This window comes from Arachis ipaensis, chromosome B4, assembly GCF_059453495.1.
Source record: "Arachis ipaensis isolate K30076 ecotype BB chromosome B4, ASM5945349v1, whole genome shotgun sequence".
NCBI classification, from domain to species: Eukaryota; Viridiplantae; Streptophyta; class Magnoliopsida; order Fabales; family Fabaceae; genus Arachis; species Arachis ipaensis.
The window spans coordinates 16,575,535-16,600,833 of record NC_142439.1 but is presented as its reverse complement, the minus strand read 5'-3'; the positions used below and the strand labels follow the sequence as shown (position 1 = coordinate 16,600,833).

At 36.9% G+C, this 25,299-nt stretch overlaps 3 protein-coding genes across 4 annotated transcripts; 2 read left to right on the top strand and 1 right to left on the bottom strand.

The window, feature by feature from the left end:
- Window positions 1-5,893: 5,893 nt before the first annotated feature.
- Window positions 5,894-7,135, top strand: LOC148566781 (uncharacterized). Of its 2 annotated transcripts, none has more exons than XM_088483533.1 (2): window positions 5,894-6,268; window positions 6,360-7,135. In XM_088483533.1, exons 1-2 carry the CDS (start codon window positions 5,950-5,952, stop codon window positions 6,848-6,850), a joined length of 810 nt encoding a protein of 269 aa, XP_088339659.1. In that variant the 5' UTR covers window positions 5,894-5,949; the 3' UTR covers window positions 6,851-7,135. The 2 variants fall into 2 exon arrangements, with proteins under 2 accessions (XP_088339659.1, XP_088339658.1); XM_088483532.1 differs by having other exon boundaries at window positions 5,897-6,268; window positions 6,357-7,135.
- A 7,178-nt stretch (window positions 7,136-14,313) lies between these two features.
- Window positions 14,314-15,172, top strand: LOC148566780 (uncharacterized). The gene is made up of 2 exons (XM_088484428.1): window positions 14,314-14,946; window positions 15,104-15,172. The coding sequence occupies exons 1-2, from the start codon at window positions 14,314-14,316 to the stop codon at window positions 15,170-15,172; spliced, it is 702 nt and encodes a 233-aa protein (XP_088340554.1).
- A 923-nt stretch (window positions 15,173-16,095) lies between these two features.
- On the bottom strand, window positions 16,096-17,614 carry LOC107639019 (pathogenesis-related protein STH-2-like). Its single transcript, XM_016342428.3, has 2 exons — window positions 17,319-17,614; window positions 16,096-16,551 (listed from the first exon to the last, which is right to left on the bottom strand). The coding sequence occupies exons 1-2, from the start codon at window positions 17,500-17,502 to the stop codon at window positions 16,253-16,255; spliced, it is 483 nt and encodes a 160-aa protein (XP_016197914.1). The 5' UTR covers window positions 17,503-17,614; the 3' UTR covers window positions 16,096-16,252.
- Window positions 17,615-25,299: the final 7,685 nt, after the last annotated feature.

Genomic DNA, 25,299 nt, shown 5'->3' with positions numbered 1-25,299 from the left:
CCCAAAAAGTCATCAGAGCAGGCTACTTCTGGCCCACGGTTATCCGGGATTCCATACAAATAGTTAAAAACTGCGACAAATGCCAAAGGCACGCCAATATCCACCAAGCCGCACCACACCAGCTCAACACCATATCGGCAGAACGGCCGTTCGGCACCTGGGGCATCGACCTCGTCGGACCCTTCCCTACGGCACCCAGCCAGCTTAGATACCTCATCGTCGCCATAGACTACTGCACTAAATGGATCGAAGCCGAACCCCTGTCCTCCATAACGGCAACCCAATGCCGAAAATTCCTCTGGCGTCAGATCATCACCCGATTCGGGATCTCCGAGATCGTTATCTCGGACAACGGAACCCAATTTACCGACAAAAAATTCAGAGAATTTTTAGAGGGGCTACGTGTATCTCACCGTTTCAGCTCGGTAGAACACCCTCAGACAAACAGACAGGTGGAATCCGCGAACAAAATAATCGTCAAAGGACTTAAAAAGCGGCTCGACGAAGCCAAAGGACTTTGGGCCGACGAACTCAGATCGGTCCTATGGTCATACCGAACCACACCTCAGACGAAAACGGGAGAAACACCTTTCCGACTAACATACGGCGTTGAGGCGGTCATCCCGGTAGAGATCGAAGACCCAAGCCCCAGAAAAACGGTCGGAGGTAACGACGAGGAAGCAGAACGAGACCTCATCGACGAAACAAGAAGCATAACCCATCTCAGGGAGCTAGCCCTAAAGCAAAGAATCAGCCTAAGATACAATCACGGAGTCATCCGGCGAGAATTCGCGGCCGACGACCTCGTCTTACGACGAAACGATATCGGTCCCCCGACCCCAGGAGAAGGGAAGCTCACCCCCAACTGGGAAGGACCATACAGAATCAAGGCTGTAATTGGAAAAGGAGCGTACAAACTCGAACGGCTCAACGGCGACGAAGTCCCGAGAACATGGAACGCCGCCAACTTACGACGATACTACGCCTAGACCAACCTAAAAAGGTCGCACCTTTGTCCTCATTTCTGTTTTTGTACTTCTCCTACCAGTTTACAAATTCTAAGGTTTTTTTTTCATCTAAGTTTTAAACTCGGGTACTCTTTCCCGCCATCAACGGAGGGTTTTACGAGGCCCAACCATCAATAAAAATTCCATTAAAACAGCTATTTCTATTTTCCTAAGTGTCCCAAATACGGAACAAAAACACGGCCGCAACTGGGGGACTGATCACCCCCCAGGCCCAAAAACGCGGATATCCACAAAAGAACCCGACCAAACGACGGTCCGAGGAAACAAACGAAATATACACGGAATAGCCTAAAACGGAATGTATGATAGGCCCGGACGGCCCAAAAACAATGTAACAACGGAACATACAAAAGGCCCGAACGGCCAATAAGCACTATTAAAACGAAAATAAAGTGTTCCGAAATCAAAATACACGGCCCTTGGCCATCCGAAAATATCCAAAACACAGTTCAAAGAAAAACCCAAAGAGATAAAAGCTACTCGAGGTCAACGATCTGGCCATCACGAACAGTCTTGAAGGCCCCCATCACGGACATATCCACGCCAGGAGCTAGCACTGAAGCTTGAGCCCTCATCGTTTCCCCGGTAGCCGCAATTGCATCCTTCGCATCAGCTAGCAACTCCGTCTTCTCCCTCTTCAAGGCAGCGACCTCGGCCTTCAGAGCCTCCGACTCGGCGAGAAGCACGGCAGCCTGAGAACCCACATCTGAAGCCTGCTGCCGCTTCTCTGCCAACTGAGAGAGAAGCGAAGTTTCAACCTCGGCAAGTCGGAGAATCTCTACCCCGGCATCCTCAGAAGACTTCACAGCCCTCTCCCTCGCAGCTTCGGTAGCATCAAGTTCCCCCTTCAACTTGGCTACCTCAGCATGAGAATGACGAAGCTTCTTATCCAGCAAACCAACCTGAGCCATCACAGGCTCAGCCTTCCGAACAACAACGGCAGACCGGAGGAGAGCATGATACACCGACTTGGCCTGGAACGAAACATCGCAGCCATCAAAAAACGGCTCCGTTCCAGGCATCAAGTGTTGATCAATAAACCCCGGGGCATCGAAGCGTCGATCTATCACGCTGGGCACAAGACCCTCATCCTCAAAAGTCTCACTGCTCGGGTCCTCAGGCCTCTTTCTCTTCCGAGAAGCCTCAGCAGCCGTCACCACGACGACTTTAGGAGAGTTCGCAGGACCAGGGGAAACTTGAGCATCGGCCCGCGCACCCGAGTAAATCACCTCCTGAGAAACCGGCTGAGAATCCACGGCAGGATTAGAAACAGGAGTAGCCGGGGACGACGACCCCTCCTCCTGGGCCATCGCCGCCTTCAAGCGCGCCAAGGATGTCAAGCCACCAGCCATCTCAACTGCAAGGAAACAAGAAACAAAAATCCCAAGTTACGAAAACGGGAAACAAAACATAAAAACCGAGAAAAGAACAGACACACACGACACACACCAACATACGACCGGCAAGCAACCGGATCACCCATCACGTCCCGAGGATTAAGAGGACGCTCCCCAAATAACTGCCACAAAACAAGGGCGATATCCCGCTCCTCCGGGGACAGAAACTCCTTCGAAACCCGAGTAAACACGGATGGACCAGCCTTAAAGTTCCAATAAGTGGGGAACCGACGTTCACCCTCCAACGTCAACCAAAAAGGATGATGCCCCCTCGCAGGACGGACTTTAAAATAACCGCTCTTAAAACCATGGAAGGAATCTTCATGCAAACCGAAAACCCGACGGTGGGGCTGAGCTCGGAAAGATACATACCCCTTCTTATGCTTCCCCTCCTTAGTCGGAAGAGTACACAAGAAAAGGAAAAGAAAAACATTCACTGAAGCAGGTAGCTCTAAAAAATCACAAACAAGTTCAAAAGATCGTATCGCCGCCCAGCTGTTCGGATGTAGCTGGGACGGCGCCACGGAACACCGACTCAATAACTGCTGGACAAACGGAGAAAAGGGAAGCCGAACACCGAGCCGGGTAAACATCGCCTCATACACCCACATCCAATCCGGCACTGTCGGGGAGTCGAGATTGGTATAGCAAACCCTCTCGTCAACCCCAGGGAGGGAAAGCTCGTAGTGGCGTTCGGCATCGCCACCCCCACAAATAGCCCCTCCATCACGGAGCCATTGGAGGTCCGCCTCCGTCATCCGTGACGGCGTCCCCCAAACATCACTGGTGACCCAGGAAAAAAGATCAGGGACACCCCCCGCCGGGGCCACCGGAGCCCTCACACCCTCCATCCGTCAGCGAGCCATACCTAAAATATCGACGAGCACCACCGTCAGCCAAACCTCACGGCAGAAAACGACGGCGGGTAAAAACCAAAAACAAATACCGCCACCGCATACCACCAATTATACGGTGGCACTCGCCCCAACCCTTTTTTAGAATCCCAACAGAACTATTTAACCACCATACAAACACCACAAAACTACTCTAAAACTACACTTAGCAAAAACAAAAACAAAACACAGCAGAAAACAGAGCAGAAGAAGCAAAAAGAAACAAGAGAAATGCTAACCTGATAAATTGAAGGAAGAAAACCCGAAGGAAAAATGCCGCAGAAGAAGACCAACCGAAACCACAGAAAGCGAAAATGGAGAATGGGAAATGCTCTGATTGGAAAAAGAAGCAATAGAGAAGTAAAAGCAAAACGAGGGAACTGAAGAAGGAAAACCAAAACGGTTTTTGAAAAAGGTAAAACGACGAAAATACCTTTAGAAAGAAAAGCAAACGCGAGGGCAAAAAAGAAAAAACGCAGCTTGCAATAAATACCCCCTCGAAAAAAGGTAACGCCTCGAAGAACGCAACAGACGCGACTGATACTGAAGAGTCACGTCAGGCCTAAACGGTCAGACAAATCTTCCACGATACGAAACCGAGGCACCGACCTCATCTCGAAGAAATCAGACGGGCACCCGAGAAAAAATCGAAGCCCATAACAGACGTCTCCCAGCGACAGACCGATCTCGCTCGCTCTCCCGCTGCGGGGGCAACTGTTACGGATCCGGCCCACGGATCCCGCGCACCCGGTCACCCGGGAACAACCCGTTTCAACCCGAAGGCCCAGAACCGGCCCTTCAAAGCTCCTAACCAACTTTCGAATTCAAATATCTCTCTTATCTTAATCAAGCAAGATAAGATAAGATAACAACCATCACCTATAAAAAGAGGACCCAAGTCCCTCCAGGTATTATTCATTCCTCACACCTTCTACCTCTTAGATCCATTCTGACTTGAGCGTCGGAGTGTCTTTGCAGGTACCACCCCCCATCACTCCAAGTCAAGCGATCCGGCTCCAGCCTGGCCCGCAGGTTCTCGATCCACCCTTCAAACCCGTAACGGAGACATCTCGTACACTTAGCAATGTCATCCATCTTATGAGTCAATTGTAGATATTAATAGTAACTCTAATTTCATTGATTTTTAAATTTTAAATTCAAAAAAAGTGTATAAAATTTTTAAAACGCAATAAAAAAGCGACTCAACAGATAAAATAGAGATTGACATTAAATTTTATACGCATTACAAAAAAAATTTAACGAAATTTATAAAACTATAGTAATTTACAATATCTGTAAATGCGTTATAGCCAAAAAATATTTATATTTTTTAAAGAGAAATTTTTACTTTCCTCCTCTAAGAGATATTAAAATGACATTCCCCTTGTATTTGTAAAATGTACATTCTTTTCTCTTATAAATCTTAAAAAAAATTTTCTTTAATCTATTTTAAATTGTTTGTGTTAACTAATATTAACTTTCTGATCTCCATTTTTCGATAAAAAATAAATTATTCATTACAAAAATATCCTTTAACAAGAATTATAATTTTTTGTTATTAAGTTTTGATTACCAAAATATCGTTTAATAAATTATCTAATTATTGATTAAATTATTTTTTTACTAAAATATTTTTTAAAAATCTAATAATTAAACTATTTTTTTCTAAATTACTCTTAAATAATTTTTATATTACTAAATTGTAATTTATCTAAAATTATTGTTAACAAATATTTTTAAAATATATTAAAATAATAATACCATTCGAGAACGAAATTATTTAAAATAATGACTAATTTTTCTTACATAAAGACAAAAATAAACGTAATACTTTTAATACATCATAAAATTAGTTTTGAGTTATTCACCTAACGTAGATAACTTCTAATAAAAAATTAGAGTATAATATTTTTTAAGTTATCTTCCATGCCCCAATTTTAAACAGAATAGACATTCACATTATATAATTATGTGTATTTGTTGTGTATTCAACTCTAACTTATTTAAAATTTAAAAGGCACAATAGCTGCTACAGCTATATCATAATAATGTCAAGGATACATGAATCATGTAATCCTTGGTTAATATTTATTTAACGATTTGACCATCCTAATGCATGCATACAATATGTATAATAATATTCTATTTTATCACGTATAATATTTTATGGAATTGTGACAAATCACACAATGCATACTACAATATGGATACGTCAAATATGATTTTTTATATACATATTCTTGGTTCCATTTCCTCAGCAAAAAGTTCATGATATTCACATTGCCGGCCCCACCACAGGCGTATTTTGTGGAATTGTGACAAATCACACAATGCATACTACAATATGGATACGTCAAATATGATTTTTTATATACATATTCTTGGTTCCATTTCCTCAGCAAAAAGTTCATGATATTCACATTGCCGGCCCCACCACAGGCAAGGGAATCCGATTCCGATTCCCTTGCGTTCACATCGTCAACAAAGACTCTTAAACCCTTAAATTACTAATAAAGGTTTGCACGCCTACAACAAGAAACAACTTTGATATAAACTGCCTATATAAACATTTTTACTAACACCGGCTATACACACATTCACATCAGTAAAAACACACCATGGTCACAACTAATGATAACCAACAATTTTTTTTGTGTATTTGTTGGATGGATACCTGGGATTTATACTTCATCTGAGGAGGTGGCAGAGCAACTACATGACTATGGAGACGGTGGGTGGATGGAGTTCCCAACTTTGGACAACGCGGAGGAAGCATGGGCTCTCTTCCAAGGGAATGGCAACGTCAAGAAAGGAAGAAAAATGATAGCCAAAGGCAAAGCCCCGGCAGGACTCCAACCACCGCAACGCCGCCAAATGGAGAGGATAGCGTTGAAAGCTTTACACTTACGTTTTGAAGAAGACCGTCGTCGCACTACACCGCATCCCCGCCGTAAGTTTTCTCCTTACCCATCTTCTTCCCTACTCAGATCAACACTGTAATGATAAATCCTTTTCTTTCATCTTACACCAACTTACAGCAGACCAACTTGTGCCACACAAACCTACTCGGAACCCGCTTATCATCGTCAGCATGACCAGATTGCTGTCCAAAACATGCAACAAGCTGGACATCCCCCCACCGGTTTACCGCATCATACAAGAAAACACATCAACCGGTGGCCGAAATTTCCGTCATCTTGTGTCCGTTGTCCTTCCTGGTGAATCAGAAGCTTTGGTTGTTACTAGCCGCGTTGCGTCAGAGCCGCACATTAGCTTAGAGGATTCCGCTCGCCTCTGCCTCCGCAACATGTGCCAAAATTTGAATGGTTACGTGGATGACTACAACCTTGACTTGGTTCTTGGATGGAAAGAGAGATACGTTGACCTGGCACGGGATATGGGAAAGCTACAGACCAGGCTCCAGGAGGTTACGAGATACAATGACTCGCTGCAAAAAATGGTTAACAGGGCAAACAAGACTCGCCAGGACGCCGATGAATCTGCTCATACCCCAACTCCAGCCACCGTGTAGCTTGAATGGTTTGTCTCTATGTGGAGCATTAGGCTTACGTTAACGATCCGATTGCCTTTTGCTAAACCATTTTAATTTATCAATTCATTATTGTACTCATCGTCTAGTGCATTTTAGCAACGAAAATGTGGCTTTCAACGTCCGCCTTTAGACTTAGGACCACTTCATGTGATGGTTCTTAGCCAAATATTTTTAATTAACTTTAATCAACTTTCGTCATCCATTTCGCATATTTAGGATTTTCATTTTGTAATATAATCTACCATTTTACCAAAACAACGTCTTTACCGTATTTGCCCTAATAGGGTTATGAATAAAAGAAATTAATTTTCATAAAATTTCCTGCTCAAAACTATAAGGAAAAGTATAGGGTACCAACATACTATCTGCCAACTTCTGCCAACTCTTATTTATAATTGTGTTTCATGGAAGTATGTTCGTGAATGTGTCTAATAATTAATATATTTTAAATACATATATAAAGAGACACATCTAGAAAATATATCTATAAAGACATTTCTATTAAACACAGCTATAAAAAAAAACATTTTTATTAGACACATCCACGAACACACTTTCATAAAACACAATTATAAATATGAGTTGGCAGAAGTTGGCAGATATGCTGTTGGTAACGTAGCGAAACCGAAACTATAAACCACATCATAGTTCGTATAACACTCATAATGCTCATTGAGTAGAGAGACACAACATTCATGTAATAGTATGCACAAAATTATGTTCAGCTTGAAACATAAATTCACAGTATCACTAATAAGAATTCCAAAAAATAATAATGTACATGAAAAATCATAACACTACAAAAAATAATATAAAAAATTATCATGTAAATATAATAATTATATAATAAAAAATAAAAATATGAATTACAGTATTATAAATAAAATAATGTCAAATAAAAAACAATATTCTATAAATTTTTTAATATTGTCAGTACTCTTCAACTTAGTATTATTTTAGACTATAATTTTTTATTATTAATAACTTTATTGTTACTTATGATTAATTTTTTATTTATTATGTCCTTTTAGATCGGATCATCATTTTTATTGTACAAAAATTTTTATAACAAACATAATATACAATAGTTATAATTATAACTTTTACAAGGTCGAATAAAAAATAAAAAATTTTTCATATAAAAGGAAAATAAAATGTAGTACAGAATAAAAAAAACTCATACAAATACGAAACAATAAAAATTTTATAAATCCAATAATATATATTATATAAACACAAATTATAATAAAAGGTAAAAAAATTTCATATAAATAAAACAAAATAAAAAATTAAAATATTTTATAAACAACATAGATATAGTACAGTACATGATGAAAAAAAAATTATATGGACAAAAAATAATAAAAATAATATAAAATTTAATAAAAATAAAAATTCATATTAATAACATTTGTAGTAGGAATAAGAAAATACAATAAAAATAAATAAAAAAAATCAAGTGAAAAAAAAACTAAATAAAAAAAAGACTTCATAAAAAATATACATATAAAAAATAGTTTAGTAAATAATAAAAAAAAAAGCGCATATAAACTAGAAAGTAGTATAAATTCTAAAAATACAACATCAGAACAATAAATAATAATATAAAAATTAGTTATCATATAAATACAAAAATAACATAAAAAAATATAAAAATCTAAAATATGAAAGAGAGTACTAAAAAATTAAAATATTTATCTTGACAATGATTTAAACAAATATGAGAATTTCAATGAAAAAAAAATTTGAAACTAAAAACTACAAAGAAATAATGTGAAAGTATATGCTTACTTGTATCCTTTTTGTAGAAGATAATGAAGGATATGGTTGATAGAAAATCATATAAATACAAAAATAACATAAAAAAACATAAAAATCTAAAATATGAAAGAGAGTACTAAAAAAACTAAAATATTTATCTTGACAATGATTTAAACAAATATGAGAATCTTGATGAAAAAAAAAATTTTGAAACGAAAAACTATAAAGAACTAATGTGAAAGTATATGCTTACTTGTATCCTTTTTGTAGAAGATAACGAAGGAAAATAAGAATTGAAAATAAATAAATTTATCATCTAATTTTTTAATAATAATCAGTCATCATCAACGTGAATGCAAAAGTTACAATTTTTAGCTTCACGTAAACGTGAATTCAGAGATCAAACCACTTATGTGTTGAGAGGTTCCAAAAGTTGCCACACACAAAAATAAAGCGTCCAAGACAATTCAACTACACACTATTTTCTTCTCCTATGTAAATCCTAAACACACCCTTTAATAAATTTACTTCAAAGTACACAAGAATTCCACTTATACCTCATACTTTTTTAACATAAGTAAATTAAGACATCAAACATTAAAATTAATTCAATTAACTAATTTGATCACAACATTCAATTCTCAATATTAAACCCTAACGAAACTAACAACTTTACCTATGATGCAACTTCATCGTTCTTAAACATATAAATCTTTAAACAAGTTATAGAATAAAACAACTCTTCATGTTAAACTCCACCTCCAAAATAAATAATTAATCACACATAAAAAAAATTAACTGCACAATATATCACCATACATTTCATTCCATTTTTTTATAACCCGTTTCATTCCATTTATTGACAGCTTTTTAATTCACATCACCATTAGTACACCCATCATAACTAAAAAAAAATTTCATGTATTCAAATATAACAGCTCATGTTCTTATAATGGACTACTTTTCACTCATTAGCCCAAAATAAATAATGGCTCAGCTCGTTTTGTAGAACGGCTAACAAAAATCCTAATAAGGAGCCAGTTTATTCAGGACTAGAACAATAATAATAAACTATAAATTGAACACTAGACAAATGGATACACTGGTCACTTGCACTGCGTACACTTGTTTCATTAATAGTACACCACAAAACTATTCCATCAAATCAACACCATTAACATAATTTAGATTAAATCTGTACGCTGCAGAAGATTGGAACACAAAATTTTCATGTTCGTGCAGTGATACATGTGATAACCTTCCAAAATGTACCTCTATTACTATATGAGAACTGTTAGTACTATTGTTAGTTAATAATTGATATTTTTTTTTTTGGTGTATCTAATGTAGCTGTATATAGCAACCACAAATAGAGCATAGCATCAATGCACATACACATAAAATCTTCCTCATCTATGGGCCTGCGGCCAGCCAATTATTCATAGCATCCAACGTTTACAATTAGTCACATATTATGATATTAGGGTAAATTACCACTATACGACTGAATTATTTTTACATTGATAAAAATATTTTTAAATTTTGTTATCAATAAATTGTCTTCAAATAATTTTAAAATATGTCAAAAATATTCAAGCGTATCAAAGATCAATCTCATTAATAAAAAAGTGTAATATAATTTACTTGCTAATATCAAAATCTCACTCTTTATATAAGAAGTTCTATTTATTATATACTCACATTACTCTTTTCTGTTAACATAAAATGTTTCTGTTTACGTGTGTATATTTTTGTTACGTTTTTAAATAATTTAAAAATATTTTTATCGATAATAAAATTTAAAAATATTTTTATTAATAATAAAATAATTTAAGTGTATTTTTAGTAGTCTATAATATTATGATTAATGGATGTGCCCTTGCCATAAAGTAGCGCGAAAAGGTTAACTTATTTTAGTGATCAATTCATTTCTTCACGTGTCACAACTCATAATACAAACAATTAGCAGAATTAATATTCTATTAGTTGCCACTTCAAAACTTTCTGGTCCTTTTGTACAAAATTCTAGGTGGTTTCTTCAAAGTTTGGTAGGAATAGTTACCCTCTTTTATTATATATACTTGAAAAAAAAAAAAAAAAAAAAAAAGAGGTCCAATGAGACGGCGGGTCGGAGGCCTAGGCGTGCTCCAGGTTACGATCCAACAGCCAAGGAAGCTGCTGCACCTGCGGATCTCGGGAACCTAGGGGTTGCGGCATCTAGTGCAGTGGTTGCACGAACATACCTGGTTGAGAGGAGAAATGGGTCGGCGGACTCAGAACTCGCGCGGCATACAGATCCGGGAGATGACCGTTGCGAGAACCGGGCTGGAGATCATCGGGGAGAAGGAGGCCGAGTTGGTCAGGGAAGTGTCGCGAGTCCGATGGCCCTTGCGTGCCAGCCGGTTGACAAACCGAGCGCCAGTTGTGGTGGACAGAACACAGCCCGATTACGGTTAAGCACGGTAGGGGAAGGAGGAGGCCGAATAGGGTATCATGGAAGAGGAGATGTTGGGCTTCCGAAAGCCAATACCAAAACATGTAACGGAAAGGAAGACGACCACAATGGTGAACCTGATGTAGGGGTAGGAAAGCCTGGCCCGGATACGAAAGCTCTTGTGGATAGGGAATCACCAGTGCCTTACGAAGAAGAGGGATATGGCGAAGAGGAGCGGGATTTGGAGGAGGACGCTCAGGTCAACTATCTGGAAGGCAGTGACAATCAGGTCAACTATGTGGAAGCCAGTGACAATGAGGGTCTAACTTTGGAGGAGCAACTGGTAGAAAACAAAATAACTTAGGACTTAGCAACAGAATCAGGAGCAGCTCTGTATGACGAAGAAGATGACATTATGGCGATCCTTCAGCAACAGAACGAAGAAATTGCTCGGAAAAAAAGGTTGGCGAAACAAAAGGCTAAGGCGAGGAGGAGCAGACCCAAAATTTCTAAAAAGGTGTGTAATAACTTATTGAAATGATTTTTGGCTCTTGGAATATTAGGGGATTGAGGGGGGATGGGAAGTTGAGGATGATAAAGGACTTGAAAAGAAACTTTAGATTAAACATGTTAGGCCTAGTGGAGACAAAAAGACAGCTAGTGACTAAATTTGATGTACAAAAAATTTGGGGTATTAGTTGTGCGGGATGGGATTTTGTTGAATCTAATGGTGCATCTGGTGGGTTGCTGCTAATATGGGACGATGATTTTTTTAAAATAAGAAATAGCCACAAAGGGGAGAGATGGATGTGTGTTGAAGGGGAATTGTTGAAATATAATTTTTATTGTGCTTTTATTCTGGTGTATGGGGCACATACCAGGCATGAGAAGCTTGTTATATAGGAGGAGTTAAGCTACATAGCTGGTTTATGCCAGGTCCCCTGCTGTTTCATGGGGGACTTTAATGAGATTGTACAGGTGGAAGAAAGACGTGGCACAAATAGCTTACCCCTGTCAGCCGATGATTTTAAGACTTGGATACATGACATGGGTGTGGTGGACTTGCCGATTACAGACCGGAAGTTTACATGGTTCAGAGGTCGATCATGTAGCTGTATTGATAGAGTTTTGGTTAGCCTGGAATGGCTTGAGAAATTTCCAGAGATGCGGATACGAGGGGGCCCTAGGGGTTTGTCTGACCATTGCTCTATTATAGTGGAAGACAGGGGGCAGAGAGATGGGCCGCGACCTTTCCGAAGCCTTGATTCGTGGTTTACGCATGAGGGGTTCCTGAGGATGGTAAAGGAGGAATGGAGAGGCTTAGGTGAGGCACAGTTTACAGATAAATTGAAGGCTATGACAGCTCCTCTGGGAAGATGGCATAAAGAGAACTTCGGGGAGATGGACAAGAAAATCATGAAGTTTGAGGAAGAGATAAAGAAGATTGATGATATGGTGGGTGATGGTGCCTATGATGGAACAATGGAGGCAAGAAGAAAGGCCCTAGTGACTTGCTGTGAGAAATGGTACGTTAGAAAGGAGATGCATTGGAAACAGATGTCGCGTTCTAGACATGCGAAGGACATTGATAAGAATACAAGATACTTCCACAATCTAGCCTCCGCAAGAAGGAGAAACAACAGGATTGACACTTTGCTCATTAATGGAAGAGTAGTAAGGAATCAAGCTCGGATTAAGATTGCGATCAGAGACTTCTACAAGAATTTGTATCATCAGGAGGCGTATCCTTTGGTGGGATTTAGGGACGGCTTGGTGGAAATGATTGTCGAGGATGATGCTGTGGCCCTAGAGGTACAACCGACACCTGAGGAGATTAAAGAAGCAGTATGGGATTGTGAATCATGCAAGGCGCCAGGAAGTGATGGATACAATATGAACTTTATAAAGAGGTGTTGGGCTGAAATTGGCTCTGATTTTACTGCGGCGGTGATGAATTTCTTCTTGACGTCCAAGCTACCGGCGGATGCGAATCTCACTTGGGTGGTGTTGGCCCCTAAGTTCACTGGCGCGAAGGAAATTAAAGACCTGAGACCGATCAGTATGGTAGGTTGTGTGTATAAAGTCATCTCGAAAATGCTGGTTAGAAGGATGCGAACAATTATGCCACGGCTGGTAGGCGAGACGCAGAGTGCTTTTGTCAAAGGACGGAAGATTCATGATGGGGCTCTTGTCGCTTGCGAAACTGTTCATTGGATGAAAATGACGAAGAAGGAAGGGGTAATAATAAAGCTAGACTTTCAGAAAGCATATGATAGAGTCAGGTGGAGTTTTGTAGACCTGGTGTTGCAAAAGATGGGATTCGGACAAAAATGGAGGAGTTGGATTATGGAGTGTCTAAGTACGGCTTATATGTCAGTGTTGATAAACAGATCGCCATCTAAGCCATTTAAGATGGAAAGAGGCTTGCGACAGGGAGATCCCTTATCTCCATTCCTATTTGTTCTGGTTGCTGACGTTCTACATTGGATGTTCGGGGAGGCGGTAAGAAATGGGCGTATCTCGCTGTTATTGGTGGGTAGAGATCATGTCGAGCTGTCTCATCTTCAATTTGCAGATGATACTGTCCTGTTCTGTCCCCCGGAGGAAGAAACTATAAAGAACTATAAGAGGCTACTGCGTTGCTTTGAGATTATGTCAGGGCTGTCTATAAATTTTGATAAGTCTAGCTTGATCCCTATTAATTGTGATGGTCAGTGGGTACATCGTATGTCTAGAGTGCTGGGCTGCCAGATAGCCTCCCTCCTGGTGAAATACTTGGGGATTCAACTAGGAGCGAACCCGAGGTTGGTGAAGACTTGGAAGCCCATTGTAGACAAAGTGGAGCATAAGCTGAGTATGTGGAAGGCTAAGGTTCTCAATAAAGCTGGTAAGCTGGTGCTAATTAAATCCGTCTTGAACAGTTTGCCAGTCTATTATTTGAGTTTGTATAAAATGCCGAAGGCAGTTGCAGAGAAATTGATTTCCCTACAAAGAAGGTTCCTATAGAGTAAGGAGGATGGTAGGCTTGGTATGGCAATGGTTAGGTGGGAGGTGGTACAGGCTCCCAAAAAGTTAGGGGGTTTAGGTGTTGGGGATGCTGTGGTGCGTAACTCAGCCCTTCTCTTTAAGTGGTGGTGGCGCTTCTCCAAGGAGGATTGTCCCTTATGGAAGAAGGTGGTATGCTCGTATAATAACCTCAACCCCAATGTGATGTTATCTACTCAGGTGTTGCCTACTCGGGGGGGCCATGGAAGGATATTTCCAACTGCAGTTTAAGGATCAACAAGTAAGACAGAAGATGATTAATGGGCTGTCTATGGAGATTGGCGATGGGAGAGGAACTCGATTTTGGGAGGATGTATGGCTGCGTGGTGGGTCCCTCAAAGATCTTTTTCCGCGACTCTTCTCAGTTTCAAACCAAAGAGGATCCGTTATAGGGGATTGTGGGTTCTGGGACGGGATAGAGTGGAGATGGAACTTCCAATGGAGGCGACAGCTTTTCCAATGGGAGTTGGACTTACTGAACCAGTTGCATGAAACATTGAGATTGGTTAATCTTGTATATGACAAAGAGGATAAGGTTGTATGGAAATTTGATAAACATGGTGTATTTTCTACTAACTCCTTCGTGCAAGTGATGCAGGTGGAAACGCTTTCGGAGGATATAGCGAGCTACAGCTTTACTAGGACGGTGTGGAAGGGTCTAGTCCCACCTAGAGTTGAATTGTTCATCTGGTTCGCTTTGACTGGAAGGATCAATACGAAGGAGAGGCTAAGTCGGCTGAGAGTGGTTAACCAGGATGATGTTGCCTGTGTCTTGTGTAATGAAGGTGTTGAATCTGGGTACCACTTATTTCTTGGTTGTGGATTTTCATGGCAGGTCTGGTGCGCATGGTTGTCCTTTGTTGGAAGGCACTGGGCGTGCCCAGGAACTCTAAAGGAACATTTTTAAAGTTGGACAGAGTTATTAACCAGTAAGGAGGAACGTAAGAGGTGGATGGTATTCTTCTGTACAATTATCTGGAACATCTGGTTAGAAAGGAATCGGCGAATTTTTCAGAATAAGGGAACAGGGGTTGATGATATCATCTACTAGTCCTCCGTGAACTATAAGGAGTGGATAGGAGTGGATCCCTTCTGTTGTTGATGGCAATGCCAAAGATGACAGGGGGTTTCAAAATTTAATTTCGTATAGTTTCTTTGTCTAGTTCTGTTTGTACCTTTTGCTCCACTTGTTGTGTTGAACTTGTCATTTCAAAAAAAAATTATATATACTTGATTAGATTTTGTCTCTACATGCTATGGCATTTGGTGATTAGTTCAGGTGCTAATTTAACCTCTTTATTATGATTTATGCTCTCTAATAATTCTCACATAAATTCAAATATATCTTTGCCTTCACCATAATGAATTATATATAGCATATATAGAAAATTATGGTGAAGCATTCACAATGTCACACGGTTCTAAGGGTGGACCAAGAGACAACCTCGGACATTACAAAAATGTTTGGTAACCAAAGAAAATCAGCTAAAAATAGTCATAACTTACTTTATTTAGCATTCATTAATTGTTGCGATAATTAATGAATACTAAATAAGACAAGTTCTGACTGTTTTTTTTTTGTCTACCTAGCATTACCCTGAGATTATCATGCTTTTGTCTTATTATTCTTGCAAGGTGTTTAATGTCTAAAATTACTTCCCCACAAAAAAATGGATTTAATTCAATATTTATTATTAAATGTATGAGTAAAAAAACTTTATATATATATAAATATATTTTCTAGTAAAAAACATTTGACTCAACCATCCTCTAACAGTAAATGTTGTAGTAAAGGAAAACAAACGTCTTATATCCAAAACAATGTTGAATTACCTAATAGTCTGAATTATAGTAATTAACCATGATTGAACATTGTTCTAAACCTTGGTTCTTTGGTATACGTTTTGGATCATAGCATAAGCTTTATGAGTTGCACAAGAATTCGGCAGATTTAGCTAGAGAGTTATGTATGTGATGCTGTTGGTTTATAAAATATAATCTTCATCAACTCATTGTCACTAATAAAAAAATACAAATATTTTGCCAAACCCACATGAGAAGCGAGGACTTATTAAGAATTAAATTCTATAAAAGAAAAATGGAATACATCATCTCTTATATATAATAATTAAATAAAATAATTAAGCATAAATTTGTGGATTCTCCAATAGGTAGGCTTCCACAACCCTACAAATTCCAATGGAGCTTTCTCTCCCTTCCTTTACTTCTTCCTCCTTAATTTCAGCATCACCTATGGCATTGTATTTGCTAGTCATTTTACATATGCAACCTCCATCACTAGTGGCCTCAAAATTCACCTCATAAGCTATAGACTCAAGCTTTTCTCCCAATGGATCCCCTTCAATCATAGTGTATTTGCACACCAGGTTTTCCTTATCAACCACATCAATCCTGTGTTTTAGATATTTGAAGGGGATAGCTGCATAAGAGAAACATTAACCAGGAGTTATAATATAATCAAGCACATATGGAATAAATTAAATAAATAAAATATGAATACTATACATAATGTCTTTTTTTTTTATGATTATTAAGCGATATTATGTAAGATATTTTCTAATTAATTTGTAAATTTATACACTAATTTTTCCTAAATTTTAGCTAGATATGTCACACTCAACGCTGTTCTATTTTAAAAAATGTGATACTATAATTTGATTTATTTTTAGTATTTTGTGAAAGTGAAAAAAATTTAAAAAGCATGATTTTTTTATTTTAAAATTTTTGAAGGAAAAAAAAGTAATAAGGAAAAGCTAATCAAACCTAACCCTAAGCATAAGAAAGGCTAGTATTGGCATAACAAATTAAATAGTAATATAGTAGTGTTACATGTAATAATATTAACTAATCAAATTATTGTATATATAGTGATAGTTTGGATTGACTTTTTTGGTGAAAAAAGTTTTTTTTTTTTAAAATAAAATATTTTTATTCAGTTTAAAAACTATTTAGATACGTCTTTAAAAAATATATTTTTATTAAAAAAAAGTAAATTATTTGTTTTTTCTAAAAATTAGTAATATCTTTTTTTTTTTTAATATTTTTAATACTTAAATTTTTTTTTAAAAGTCCATTCAAGTATGAAATAATTTTTGTCTGTTAAAAAAAATTTTTAAAAAATAAAAATATAAGTATTTTTTTTAAAAAATAAATCCAAATTGATCCATATGATGTCTTTTTGCTAACCTTGTGCAAAGTTAACTTGTTCAATGGTTCCAGCTTCTCCATCTCCTTGGATAATGGTGACATCTTTAATCAACTGTGGTAATAGCTTTGGAAGCAAAGTACTTGAGTCTGTGATCAAGCCCTTGAAAAGGCGTGGCGGAGCAACAGAGGAACAATACTCATGTGTGAATGTTGTGACACCCATTATTATTGAAGAAATCACATATAAGATCAATATTCAAGGGTGTGATGAGTTTTGGATTCTGATGAGAACGAAGACTACTTTATTGTTTTAATTTATAGCCTAAGATTAAGGTCTAGTAGTAGTAGTAGTTCTACCGTTTGAAGCTAAGTAGGTATACAAACTGAAAAAAAAAATTATTGGTGATTAAAGTTGACCTTTCTGGATGAAGTAGTAGTAGGTTGATCAATTTTGTGGAAACTGAAAAAAGAAAAATAATTAGTGCTTAGCTATTATTTAGAAAACGGTGTTCAATATTAGTGGCTGATAAGTTTTTCTTCTTTTGAAAAAAAAAAAAAAAATATATATATATATATATATATATATATATATATATATATATAAATTACCCATATTTTCCTATAAGATGTATTAAACAAACTTATGCAACACATATGGGCTGCTATAATTGGCAGAACAAGTCATTTGCCAACAATTTAGACTTGGCTTTTGTTCAAGAATAGTGCATTACCTACCTTGATAATGTGAGGATAGTTTTTTCATCCAACTAAAGAATCAAGATTGGTTGGATTATCTTCATAGGTTATATTTCAATTTTCATTATTATTATTATTATTATTATTATTATTATTATTATTATTATTATTTTGCATTGATATCTAAACTCTATGATAGTGTTTGTTTTGAGATATTAGGACGAAAATTGAGAGATTGACACTCAATATTATGTTTGTTAGTCTAAAGATTGGTATTAAAATTTCAGTCTTTGTCTTAAAAATTTCAGTATTTTAATACTTCTAAAAAATGGAGACACATAGGACTAAAATTCTTAAAGACGGAAACTGAAATTTTAATAACATTTTTTACCTAAAATACTCTGATTTCAATTAATTAATTTCAACGTTACTGTTTGTGCAAATTAAATTAGAGCGTCATTCTTATTTCAATTTATATTTTTCACTTTACATCAAACACAATATTAAAAGGAAAAGCTTAGGGGCCAGCAACTTTGTTAAATTCTGACCAGCATGTAACCAACAAAGAAAAGTGAGTCATTGGATGAAATTTCACACCATTAAAACCATCATTAATGACTATTTGATGGCTATAAATCACAAAATTGTTGGTCCCTAACATTCCTCATATTAAAATTCAATCTTTATTTCTCGGTCTCTCTTTCAAACGTTACCTATGATAATTCAGTTTGAGAAATTAAAATATTCTTTTTCAGTTAACTTTTTTTTTCTTTACTATAGTTGAAATCATAAATTTATGAATCACTCATATCCAACCTAGTATAATTTGAATCACAATAAGATTTGAACCAATTTGAAACAAGGAATAATATAGTGAAAGAAAGGAATATAATGAAAAAGAGCCAAACATAACTTCATTCTTTATCCCTTAACACAGCATTATTATTTAGCCTAATCATGTTAACAGAAATAAAATACAGTAGAAATTAATTTGCATGAGATCAGAGTAATGATTGTGACAGTGACACAACCAATGGAATATGGAATCACACCAAAGACTTTGCCATATGCATGTTGTTGGATACATAAGACACATAAATCTTAATGTTACATATGCTTTTTAATAATTAGCACGTCTATGTGGAAACTTTGTCTCACTAGGGAAGAAGGAATTATTCAAAGGAAAGTTTTGCTGTCATTGTGTTTCATCCTTATCCACTTTGGGTACCTTTTATTTTCTTCTTCTTTTTTGTCCCAAGATAACATATGAATTCCATTGATGAAAATTCATTACAATAGATCTCATTGGCTTTATTTGCAGTATCTAAAGGTGTTTCGTCGATAAACGCTCTCTATTAATTAAAGAGGGTTATAGTTTTCGTTAATTAAATAAATTTTTATTTTTTATTTATTATATTTTATAATAATTCAACTTTAAAATTAGAATTTATTATAATTTAAAATTTATGATAGTTTTTATTTTTAATTATAATTTAATTTTAGAAAAACATTACCATTAACATAAAATAGTAATTTACTTGTTTCAGATTAGCATTGACTCTAGAAATCTAGGCCCTGTATAAACTTGTTACGTGGTAGCCATAAGCTCCAAATTACAATTACTATGTAATTAGAAAATTTAAGAATAGAGAAAAACGTTTATTGTATATTTGAATATAATAAATTGAAACGCAGCCGTTGAGAGTTCAGAGCAAATAGTTGTTGGTCATAAAGTTGGAATCTTAGAGATTTAAAACTCGGGCTAAAAATAGTCAAGAGAAGTGTAGCCATTGGAGGGATTAGTTCGGGTTAACTGTTTGAAAGTGACCCGCTTCCGTCTTGTTTCAGGTTGGATCGGGTCTATGGCCCTACACACGACCAAAAAACCATATCACAATGTTCCAACAAAAAATCAATCAGTAAGGACATAAGGTTGGGGCTTTATCGTCAAATAAAAAGAAAATAAAAACACAACAAAAAAAAAAGGTTTTTTTATTGAAATAAATAAGAAAAATTCATTATTTTTCTAAATACACACCAATGAAAATTATTATCTAAATGCGTAGTACCATTTCTCAGCCATCACCCATAAAATGGGTTTAGCCTCCAACTCAAGCAAGGCGCCCACGAATTGGACCAGGGTACCATTATGAGCCAGGCGCCCAAGAAATGGGCATTTAAGGCAGCGCACCTACGAATTGGGCCATTTTTTAGGAGGTACAAACGAAATGGCAATAAGTAGTATACTATTTACTCCACATTATTGTATCATATATCCTTTTGAAATTACAATAATGTGCACTACAAATAATTTATGTACACTACTTATCTATCATTGACACTAATTTTCCGTAGTAAAAAGAATAGAATAGCTATGCACATGCATAATCTTAGTTATACGGTGCATATGTTTGAGATGATGTCACAAAATCAAATTAATTGACTTTTCTACCTTGGTCCAATTCGTGCCCATTTCTTGGGCGCCTGACGCATAATGGCACCCTAGCCCAATTCGTGAGTGCCTTGCTTGAGTTGGAGGCTAAATCCATTTCGTGGGTGGTGACCAAGAAATGGTGCTGCGCATTTAGATAATAATTTCCATTAGTGCGTATTTAGGGAAATAATGAATTTTCTTTATTTATTTCAATAAAAAGGCCCAAAATAAAATATCGATATCTGAGATGAAAAGAAAGGTAGTTGTAATTTTGGTTTACTCCTCGGTTATTTGGTTATGATTAAATTATAATTCTTGAATTTTTTTTTTTTGGTTGCCCACGGTATCTTCCATCCTGACAGGTCAAGGACTAATTCGTCACGGATCTAAGCTCCATTTAAGGGTGTGCCGCTGGCCAATGGGTTGCTGCATGCATAAGGCGGGATTCGAACCCCCGGCCCCGACACTTACTTAAGCGGACGAGTGAGCTGACCACTTGACCAACCCAAGTTGATTTTTTTTTCTTGAATATTTTTTAAAAAAAAAGAAACAAAGCTATATTAAGTAGAGAGGCCCAAAATGTCATGTTGGACCTGGTTACAAATCTGAGATTGTGTTTCCTCCAACCACACAACATTTGGTCTGATAAGAATTATGTTAGCTAGTGTATATGCAACTAAGTTTTCATCTCTTTTCACATGTGAGATTTATAAGTTCTAAAGCTATACAAAAGGGCTTTACTATTAGAAACAATCGGCCTAAAAGGATTATCCTTTATATATGTATCTAGTAAAGTAGTATTTGTATGTTATCAGAATACTAAAAAAAAAACTTGTATGTTATCAGATTTTAAAGTAAGGTCCAAAAAATAGTCTTGTCTAACAAAATCTAGGCCCAAAAAGACAGCAGTAGCCTCTGCTTACCTATCAGAGAGAACGGTTGGGAGAAGAAACATGGCTGCAGCGACAACCTCTCCGTGGTGGTTGCAGACAATGACGCCTCCCCGTGAAAAAGGTTGGTGGTGGTGCAGTCCAAAACGCGAGGCTATGGCTTCCTGAAGGCGGAGATCTTAGCGTTGCCAGAGAAGAAATTGTGGAGGTTATAGCAGCGGTGAACTTGGAGAACTGTTGCTGCGTATCCAATGCTGCATGTTCAAGTAATTTGGTCTCATTCTTGAAAAGAAAATGATTCCTCTCAAACCAAATTTGATGAAGGCAATAAAAGAATAAACCTATGTGTTCCTTTCCAATTTTGTAGAACATATGGGTTACCCAATATTGTAAAGAAAATGTTATGTGAATTGGCTGATCGAAGCGTAAATGGGGAACTGAACCAGAAACACTTAGGGTGTGTGTGGTTGGAGGGAATATAAGTGCATTCTCAAGAATTTTGAGATGGGAATATCTTATTTTCATGTTTGGTTCAAAGTTTAAAAAATTATTTTTGGTATGTTTTATTGCAAGAAATTTAATTACCACCAATTTAATTCTTATCTTCTCCATGGTTATCTTCAATTCCAATGGAATGGAATGTGTATAACAATATAAAAAGACTAAAATGCCCTTTAACTCTAATCCTCTTTTTTTAGATTTTTCACTCATTTCACAAAAAATCAAATCCTAGCAGAGCAACTCCTCCATGGAAACAAAACCCTAGCCAATTTTTTTCCCGAATTTATAGAGGCTCCACTGACGTCGGTGCCGCCTCGTCGCTGATCTGGATTCGCACAACCACCGAGCTTCTTATTCTAGAAGGAAGATTCACTATCAACCGTTCGCGTTCGTGTTCATCATCACATCTCACCTCCGTTCGTGTTCGCGTTCGTGTTTGTGCTCGTGCTTGCATCTGGCCTCTCTCCTTCGTCTGAGCTCGGTTGCTCGCGCATCTCTCGCCTTCGTCTCTGTTCAAGTTGTGCTTCCTGTTCGTGTCGTCTCCCTCGCCCCTCTCCCTCCTCGCATCTTCCTGTTCCTGTTGATCTTTTTCAAGCACAGGTTTGTTCTAGGTTTAAAATATTGGAATTAGAATGTACTTGGAATTGGAATTGGAATGTGTTTTATTGTTTGAATGAAATTGGAATTGAAATAATTTTCTAGATCCATTTCAATTTGTCTAAACAATTGTTCTAGGTTTTTTCAACCTTATGTATGTACTTGGAATTGGAATGTGATTTCAGTTTTTAATTTGTTTGGAATTGGATTGTGATTTGAGTTTTAGTTCTGACCTCATTGATTATTGTATCCTTAATTCTTTTGTTACACATTTCATATAAAATACCAGTGATGAATTGGATTGAAACTTGATATATGCTTTATCTCCATTTTTAATTATAATTTCTTTCAATAAATTTTATGCAGGAAATTTATCCTGACATTGGAGATTACTCGCTAGAATTTTATTATTATTTGTGGTTTTATTATTATTATAAAGTTATGTGCTTGTTGTTTGGCTGCATTATCTAGGGAATATTTTGTATGATTGCATTATCTAATGAATATTTTTTAGGGGTATTTTAGTAAATTTAAAAAAAATTAAAATTAATAATAATTTAATTAAAGATATTTGTTATTAGGGGTATTTTAATAAATTTAAAAAAATATTCCTTAGATAATGCAGCCATACAAAATATTCCTTAGATAATGCAGCCAAACAACAGGCACAGAACTTTATAATAATAATAAAACCACAAATAATAATAAAATTCTAGCGAGTAATCTCCAATGCCAAGATAAATTTTCTGCATAAAATTTATTGCAAGAAATTATAATTAAAAATGGAGATAAAGCATATATCAAGTTTCAATCAAATTCATCACTGATATTTTATCTATCAACAATTCATCACTGGTATTTTATATGAAATGTGTAACAAAAGAATTAAGGATACTAGAATCAATGAGGTCAAAACTGAAATCACATTCCAATTCCAAGTACATACATAAGGTTGAAAAAACCTAGAACAATTGTTTAGATGAATTAAAATGGATCTAGAAAATTGTTTCAATTTCAATTTCGTTGAAACAATAAAACACATTCCAATTCCAAGTACATCCCAATTCCAATATTTCAAACTTAGAATATACCTGTGCTTGAAAAAGATCAACAGGAACAGGAAGATGCGAGGAGGGAGAAGGGCGAGGGAGACGACATGAACAAGAAGCACAACTCGAGCACAACCGAGCTCAGACGAAGGAGAGAGGCCAGACGCAAGCACGAACATGAACGGAGGTGAGATGTGATGATGAACACGAACACGAACGGTTGATAGTGAATCTTCCTTCTAGAGTAAGGAGCTCGGTGGTTGTGCGAATCCAGATCAGCGACGAGGCGGCGCTGACGTCGGTGGAACCTCCATGAATTTGGAGAAAAAATTGGCTAGGGTTTGGTTTTCATGGAGGAGGTGCTCTGCTAGGGTTTGGTTTTTTGTGAAAAATCTGAAGGAAGAGGGTTAGAGTAAAAGGGCACTTTAGTCCTTTTACTTTGTTATACACATTACAGTAAAAGGGCACTTTAGTCCTTTTACTTTGTTATACACATTCCATTTCCATTAGAATTAAAGATAACCATGGAGAAGATGGGAATTAAATTGGTGGTAATTGAATTTCTTGGAATAAAACATACCTAGGAATAATTTTTTAAATCTTGAACCAAATATGGGAATAAGATATTCCCACCTCAAAATTCCTGGGAATATACTTGTATTCCCTCCAACCACGCACACCCTTAGCCTAATCGCAATGTAAGAAAAGGTGAATGGTTGATTCTTCATATTCCCAGCACTGTTGGCATAAAGCTAAGCAATTAATCCTTCACCGCTGCAGGGTAAGCTTTGTGGGAAGAGAATTATGAAGGAGTTTCTACATAAAATTCAGCTTTCTTGGTGGGGTTTTAGTCTGCCAAAATTGTTTCCAGTTAATGATAGCTGCTAGGTTGTTTCCCCCACTATGTCTGAGCTTGCTATCGGACCAACTGGTATACACTTTTAACCTGAAACTCTCCATTGTTATATTTCCAATAAAATGTGTCTTGTTGCCCCTGTATGTCGATTGGAATGGCTAGAATTTTGTCTGTCTCAAAGGAAAGAAAACTATTCTGAGTAACGTTATGGTTCCATGATTTGTCTATTGAGTTAGTAAGATTATCCACTACAGCTTGTGAATCCATATCTGACAGATTACTCCATGCTTTAAAACCATTCTGATTAGGCAGCCATGGATCACCCCATATTCTAATCGTTTTCCCTGTGCCAACCCTCCAGAGACCTTCTAGCTTTACGACACCCACTTAGAGCCATATATACTCTGCCAGGTATAGCTAGGGTTGTGTCATATATCTGAATCAGTGAAGAGTTGACATGGATAATATTTGGCTTTCAAGGTCATTGCAGCTAGAGAATTTGGCGATTTAATAAGCCTCCAGTCTTGTTTAGCAAGTAATGCATGATTGAAGGCTTTGAAACTCCTGAACCCTAAACCTCCATCTGCTTTAGCTATACATAGTTTATTCCATGCAACTCAATGAACCTTTCGGTGACCTTTGTCGGTTACCCTAGTAGAACCTACTAACCATATCCTCCAAGTGATTACATAAACTCGTGAGAAGTTTGAAGCAACTCATGATGTAAGAGGGAATGGACTGTACGACCGATTTAATCAAAACTTCTTTGCCCACCTTTGATAGAGCATTCTCTTTCCAACCTTTTAGCTTCTTCCAGACTCATTCTTGGATAAAATCAAATACTTGTTTCTTAGAGCGACCTACTACTGTAGGAAGCCCCAGGTATTTAGAGTAATGTTCGACAACCTTAATGTTCAACCAATCTTGGATAAGCATTTGTCTGGGAGGAGGTATATTTTGGCTAAACAAAATCTCTGATTTCTCCAAGTTGACCCTC

Bases quoted from the DNA above. Each gene is read 5' to 3' on its own strand.
- LOC148566781 (XM_088483532.1), top strand. From the start codon at position 5,950: ATGATAACCAACAATTTTTTTTGTGTATTTGTTGGATGGATACCTGGG. The intron at 6,269-6,356 runs GTAAGTTTTCTC...ACCAACTTACAG, and splicing joins CACTACACCGCATCCCCGCC to CAGACCAACTTGTGCCACAC.
- LOC148566780 (XM_088484428.1), top strand. From the start codon at position 14,314: ATGGAAGGATATTTCCAACTGCAGTTTAAGGATCAACAAGTAAGACAG. The intron at 14,947-15,103 runs GTCTGGTGCGCA...ACATCTGGTTAG, and splicing joins GTTGTGGATTTTCATGGCAG to AAAGGAATCGGCGAATTTTT.
- LOC107639019 (XM_016342428.3), bottom strand. From the start codon at position 17,502: ATGGGTGTCACAACATTCACACATGAGTATTGTTCCTCTGTTGCTCCG. The intron at 16,552-17,318 runs GTTAGCAAAAAG...TCTCTTATGCAG, and splicing joins ACAAGTTAACTTTGCACAAG to CTATCCCCTTCAAATATCTA.